Source organism: Limulus polyphemus, unplaced genomic scaffold, assembly GCF_000517525.1.
Source record: "Limulus polyphemus unplaced genomic scaffold, Limulus_polyphemus-2.1.2 Scaffold1768, whole genome shotgun sequence".
Lineage (NCBI taxonomy): Eukaryota > Metazoa > Arthropoda > Merostomata > Xiphosura > Limulidae > Limulus > Limulus polyphemus.
This window is the reverse complement of record NW_013667378.1, coordinates 18,599-25,625: the sequence shown is the minus strand read 5'-3', so window position 1 is coordinate 25,625 and position 7,027 is coordinate 18,599. Positions and strand designations below refer to the sequence as shown.

General features: G+C 36.1%; 1 protein-coding gene across 5 annotated transcripts in view; it reads left to right on the top strand.

Moving 5' to 3' along the window:
• The first annotated feature begins 128 nt into the window (after positions 1-128).
• The window catches only part of LOC106464876 (UPF0488 protein CG14286-like), a 12,563-nt gene continuing 5,664 nt past the window's right edge, over positions 129-7,027 (top strand). The window contains exon 1 of one of the 5 annotated variants that reach the window (XM_013925035.2): positions 129-216. In XM_013925035.2, coding sequence (XP_013780489.1) covers positions 199-216 — 18 coding nt within the window. In that variant the 5' untranslated portion in view covers positions 129-198. Of the gene's footprint in view, positions 262-736; positions 792-7,027 lie in introns of those variants that run through there. The other 4 variants (XM_022392674.1, XM_013925034.2, XM_013925037.2 and 1 more) reach the window with 4 other exon arrangements.

Below are 7,027 nucleotides of genomic sequence, written 5' to 3'. Positions count from 1 at the left end.
ATATACTTGTTATTTGGACGATGGAAAAGGGGTGGACTTGTTGTACTTAAATTTTTACAAAGCGTTTGATAAAGTGTCACCTTAAAGATTAGCTAAGAAATTGAGATCGATTGGAGTTGAAAAAAGATTAATGAATGGGATTGTTCATGCTAGTTTTGTATTAATGTGTCGTTCATACAAGGCGAGAGGGGTCGTTAGATGCGTTTGAATGTCAGAGTAAGCGAGTTTAAAGTTGAGTTTTACTTTTATTCTGTATATTAGGTAAATAAGTATCCTGGATTTTGTTAACAAATTAGATTTACTTTTTAACATTTGGGTGTACATATCTCACGATATTTGAAATACAAATCACTTTGAATTTGAACTAACCATCAATACTAGTAGTACTAATACTATATTATAATATCTAATACTAATATTAATAGTGGTTAGTTCAATTTAATTTTCGAAGCGATTTGTGTTAATATTGTTAAGTTGAACTTCTGCTACTGGTGTTAGTGTTATTATTGCTATTAGGTGATTGGGCCTGTTATTTAATATTTCTAAGTAAGTTATAACTGATAGTAATAATATAATATCTTGATTATTTCTTGTACTCCCTAGCAGTGAAGTGATAGTATTAGTACTACTGTTTGACTTAATTAGTTAACGTTACTGTTAAAGTACTTGTATTTCTATAACTGTCCAGTACAGTAAGTATTCTGCAATTCAACGGTATATTGTGTAGTTACTAAGTTAGCAAAACTGTTAGCGTTAAGTAGTACATGTCAAGCAATTCATTAAGACTATGGGTAAATATTTGTAGTATGATGTTGTAAGTATGTTAATAATACTATATGTAGGTATGATTTGAATTTTTTAATATTTAACTTATTAGTTATTGGTGTGTTTCACAATAAGACTGTTATTAAGAGGGTGCTTGTTTGTAAACCATACTTGACTGACATTATTTTCTCTTTCTCTCTTACTGTAGTTTCTGCAATTTTTAGAACAATTTTAATTTGTTGTATTGTGCATTTGGATAATATTGTTTCAAATTACATTTTAAGTAAAATAAACAACTGCATGTTTTTTTTTTAATTCAAGGATAGTGTAATGATCATTTTAAAGTACAGTAGCCTAAAATAAAAAATACATTATACTGTAATGTCTCTATTTCAAGAGCTAAACTTCAGCTCATCTCCTTTTCAATTCTTTTGGCCAGCATATGGGTAAGTATATTCTGGAAACTTCAGGGTGATACAAAGAGTATGTTTACTACATATATTGTTATAATGTGAAGATCATGCTCATATGAAGATGAGTTGTATAGAGCATAACATTTTAAATCTTCTTTTTATCATCCTGGAAATTTAAGACTACATTTTCCAATATACTTATAATGAGCATTGGAAAGATTTTTTAAGCTGAAGTAGTTTTTAAAATACGTTATACTAGTCAGGCTTAGACCATGCTGTGGTAGGATGAATCTTAACCTCAGTGCATGACACCATAACCAGACATTCAGCCCATTATTTGGACATGTACATACTATCAGAACATCAGGTTTCACCCCCAGCATATGGAACTTATTATCCTTCTCTGACTATAGTGTCATGGTATTTTTTTTTCTTCATTGTGCCACAGTGATGTTTTTAGATCATGGTTACCAATGTGCTGTTAAAAAAAAATTGAAATATGAATATTAAGGTCTGTTATTATGCATGACAGTAGGCTCCCTAAAAGATGAGTTTCATATACCATAACACCTTAACTGAGTGTGTATAGAGTGAATCCATTGGACCAACCTCATCTTCGAAAAATCATATTAACTCTAATTCCAAATTAATGAAGTGTTTACCGCAAAATGTGGTAAGCTTTTAGTCAACACTACAAACCTGTTGTACACAAAAAATCAGATATGGTACTAAAGTTTTGTGTCTGTGAAATGTCAAAGTAGGTCTGACAAGTTATAGTGCAAGGTAATGTTCATGTCAAGAATAATAGTGCTTTTGTTCATTGTATTGTTTGCAGATTGCACTTGCATAACTTTTACAACATCCTAAATGTATATTTAAAGATTCTCTCAGAATTCCTATATACTGTATCTGGTATTTGTTCTACTCTACTATGAACTGTTGAACAATGTTGGTTACTTTGACATCTGACATCAAATGCAAAATACTATGTTAAATGGCACTCTGTACAATGTCATGACATGGACACTTTGACCAAAATTCTTGCACAAAGAGTCAAATCTTCATTATACCACTCAGGTGTTTTCAGAGTATGTTTCCAATTTTTTGATGATATGAGTTAGGAAGATAGTGAAGTGAAATTATTAGTTCTTGAAATACAGACATTAAAATGTGTTTCTAAAGTTTCATGATATACGTAACTGAAGGTGAGCTATATGTAGCCTAACTCTTTTCAGTCTTCTTTTTTCAATCCTTATTTGTGGTAATAGTCATTTAAAAATATTTTTGGAATATTGTGATGATATACTGACTAGAAAATGAATGTGAATATAAACTTAGCAGAATTGAGTCCTTGGATTATATTGTAGAATCACATGATAAAACTAGTTTACAGTTGGTATAAGAAGTTGTTAAAACTAGGGCAAGCAAATAAGAGAAAATATTCTAATATAATACATAACCACTCCTCACATCTAGCTTTATCGATTCAGTGCTGCCCTCTATATGCAAACATTTTTGCTTGCCACTAGTTTTGAAACTCTCACCTAATATCGTGTTTCCACATGATATTGCTGCATTGTTTTATACAAATGAACATGTGACACCTCCTCCTGGTTCCCCTATACGGTTTGTTCAGTCATCTCTTCTTGATTCAGCTTTTGTGTGTTCTTCAATTCCTAAGTAATAATAATATCCACTCTGTCTAGTGTTGAATATAAAGATATGGTTCACTCTATTCTCTTCATTGCGAATATGATGGCTATTGTGCGGCAGGAAATGAAGTCTTACATGCAGCCTGGGCCTCTTTCTGAACCTGACATAGACATCCCGTCCTTTACTATGAGGATTTGGACAGTCTTTTCCCACCACCTCCTTTTGCCAACACTTCTTCTAGTGCTATTGTGAATGTACTTTGATCTCCTGTGTGATTATTTCTTAATATTCGTAGCCTGAACGGACGTTAACTACATTCATAGATGGCTCCACACCGAAAGACTAGTATTAAAGTTTTTCTTCATTATCCATTCAAGCATTATTAAGCGAATATGAAGTTTTCTACAGTTTTTCTTATCATGGTTTCTCATGTGTATTACCTTCTTTCTCCTGTTTGTTGTGATTCTTCACTTTCCCTTCTTCAGAGTATTGTATTTTTTATCATTCCCCTGATATCTAAGTCCATGTTGAACATTTTTTTGTCTCAACTTCACTCTGGTTCCACCATACCTTGACCTTCTTGCCTAGTTGACCCTTACGCCTTGGCTTATAATTGGGCTGAAGTCCTTTTCTTGGACTCCAAAACTCAGGAGTATTTTCTTCAGGCGTAGAGTTCAGATCTTTCATTTTCTGTACATCTTTTTCAGGCCCAGTTTTCCTGCCTTCACTTTTACCCTCACTGCCTCTTTACATTATTTTTCCTCTATCTATCTTCTTTCAGAGGCAATCCACCATTCCCCTGAGGTTTATTTAGTAAACACTCAATCCCTTCCTTTTTTCTACATTGCCATGTTTTCTTCCTTGATCTTGTCCCTTCTCACTTGGTTACTCTCTTGCTGAGATTTATTAGAGAGGGATGCCCTTTTTACCCAGGTATGTTTACCTCCCTTTTATCTCGAGGGTAGTTTTGTCTAGCTCCTTTCCTCCACCAAGTAGGTTTTTGGTGCACCAACATTTTTCTTTGTCTTCCCTTTTGTCGCACCTGTCCCAAGCATCTTCTCTTCCCATTACTCTCTCCCATTCTGTTACTATGCTCCCATGCATTCTTCTTCGGTACTTAAGCTTTAGTACCAACAGTTTTGTCAGTGACTCTCCTTTGGGCTAAGGAATAGTGGAACAACATTTATCTCAATTTGTGGATCTATAGATTTTCTTTGCAGCCAACTGTTTGGTGCTACAAGTTTTATCAAAAGGACTTACCCTTTGTTTTTCCAATCCTTTTTCATTGTCTCCTGTTTCCATTTTTTTTCCTCCTCCAGGGGATCCTGTATCTCATCAGCATCTGTCTGACATGCTATTGAAACGGTTTCTCACCCTTCTCAGGGATTTGATTCCCCTGTCTGTTTGTTGTTCCCATGAAAACCGGGGATTGGAATCTGGTCGTAGATCTTTCACATTTCAATCAGTTTCTTGACCTTTCTCAGTTTACCATAGAGAGTTTTCTCACTCTCCAGTGCTTTTATGCAGACAACTGGCTTGTTTTAGCTCTATCCCAACAGGAATCCTCATTTGCTTTTTTGAGAGGCAGCTTGTCTAGGTTGGCTGCTCAAGCTAAAGTCTCATCTCACACCCACATAGTATATGGTTAATTTGAGTGTGTTCTTCAATTCCCTTCACAGTAGAGTACAGCCTTTTCTGCTTCTTTTCCTACATGAGAAGTTCTTTCTCTTTTTGAGACTTGGGAACCCCTTGTCCTCTTGAGTTGTGCTGACATGCATCCTTTACAGTGAACTTTACACAATCAGTGGTACCTCTTTTAGGATCCTTTGTCATTCCTTGTCCATCTTCCCCTTCTTTTCTACAACAATCTCACCTGGTGGCTTGGCAGGATCAATATATAGAGGGTGTTCCTCTTCCTCCCTTGCATTTAGATCTTCATCTTTTTTATGGATGCTTCTATAGCATGTTGGGGTACTTGTCTCGACTCTTTCAAGATTTTCGGTCAATGGAAGTAGGAGGAATCAACCTTTGGCAGTTCTTATTGGCTCATTGCACTTTGGATCATTTTCTTCCAGTTTTACATGACCATTTAAAAACTGAACTGTGGTATTCTATATCAATTACCATGGAACATTCAGTCTCACTCTCTGTGTTTCCAAACCCTCAATCTCCTCTTTTGGGCTCATTCTCTGTGAGTCCATCTTGTGGACTGTCATATTCCAGGTGCCCTGAATCTTGTTGAAAATCACTTTTTGAGGCCTGATCAGATACTTCCCATGAATTGGTCCCTTAATTATCATGTTTTTTTATGCCTTTACCACTTATGACTGTGCTAAGCTTTCCCTATTCTGGTCTCCTGTTCCACATCCATTGGCACTGGTGGTGGATGCATTCAATCAGAACTGGTCGAGTATTTTTCTTTATGTTTACTTCCCCACTTGTCTCCTCCCTCATGTTCTTACCTTCATTCAGGATACTTTTTGTTGGGTCCTTCTGGTAGTGGCCTATTGGATGGGTCAATTGTGGTTTCTTTTGCTGAGCCTTCCTCCTTTCCCCTTCCATTTTGCTGCTCCCTTCTTCTTCAGCTTCACACTTCTCTCTTCCATCCACCCATGCCATCACTCCAGTTTCACATGTGGGATTTGTCCAGCCCCTTACACAACAGTTGGTACTCTTTTCACATGTTGGCTTCTTCCTGTCTCATTATTTTCACCTATCCTCCTCAGAAGTTTATCAGTGGATGTAGTGTATTTATCACTGCTGATTTCCATGTTGATCCTTTCTTTTCCCATCTATCCGAGTTCTTCACATGACTTTTGTTCAACCAGGACTCATCTATCTCTATTGTTGCTGATTACTGGGTGGCTCTCTAGGCTAATTCTGGTTTTCTCATTTTGGTAGGGGTGTTTCTCCCCAGTCCTTATGATGCTCTTTCATTCTTTTCACCTCCATTGCTCTCCCTGTCCTTCTAGCCTACCAGACTGGAATTTTGAACATTGTTCTCCATGCCCTTACCCTACCCCCCTTTGAACCTTTAGCTTTTTGTTCCCTATACCATCTGTCTATTTCAACTTATTTCCTTCTCATCTGTGGTCATCAACATTCTGATTTGTACTCCATCAATTTTTCTCATATTCTGTTCCATTGCTTCTGTATCCATCTCTATCTCTATCACACTTTTCTTCCTAAAACATCTGTGGCATGTGAGGTGACGGTGCATTCACCCCCTGTATTTCTTCTTTCCATTTCTCATCCTTTTCCCCTTTGAATACCATTCATCTCCTCTGTCTTTTTGTGTGGTCCATTATTATTTGGCCTGCACTTCTTTCTGTCCTGGTTCCTGATCTTGTCACTTTTTTCTGTGAAATCCTTCCTTTACTCATGAACTTTATCCAATTACTCTCTTTGGAGAAGTCCAATAGCTTATCCATTTAGTGTATTTTTCATTGGATGGAGATTCATGTCAGGTTTCCTCTCATCAAATTCTCCATCTAACTCACTTATTGGCTGTTCACTTCTGTCATCTATTGAAGGAGATTGTTTGGGCTTGCATGTGGACAATCCCTCACACCTTTGTTGCACAATATCTCTGAACAGGCTATAGACTGCCTCTGTTTGCTATTATACACGCATCATACCATCTCTGACTAAGTCTTTTTTTTTCTTAATTACTTACTCAAAGGATAAAATTTTGCACTGGTCCCTCTACTATGTCGGCATGGGATTCTAACTAGATGTGAGAGTAGATTACATATATTGAAAGGTACCATTTTCCAGCACTGAAAATATACTTCTATCACACTTCTCAGCCATAATCCCCATTTTCTGTGCATCTGTATTCTTACCTAATTTCAAAGTAATGATTGAAAAATCAGTATAGAGGGAGCCAGCTGCACTAGGAGGCGGTGTCACACTCCTATTGGTGGAGAGTTGTTGCATGTTCACTTGCATGCAATAACACACCAATATCATGTGGAAACATGAGATTAGATGGGAGATTAGATTTTGTTTGAGCATCCTGCTCCCCATCATAAATTCTGGAGTCATAAAATAAAATAAATGAAATATGGCGTAATACATGCATGTTTAAAAGATTAGATGTTGTGGTTTAACTGTTAGACAAAAACTTTTGTTTGTTTAGATCTAAATAAGTAAATATATATATATATATATATATATATATATATATATATATA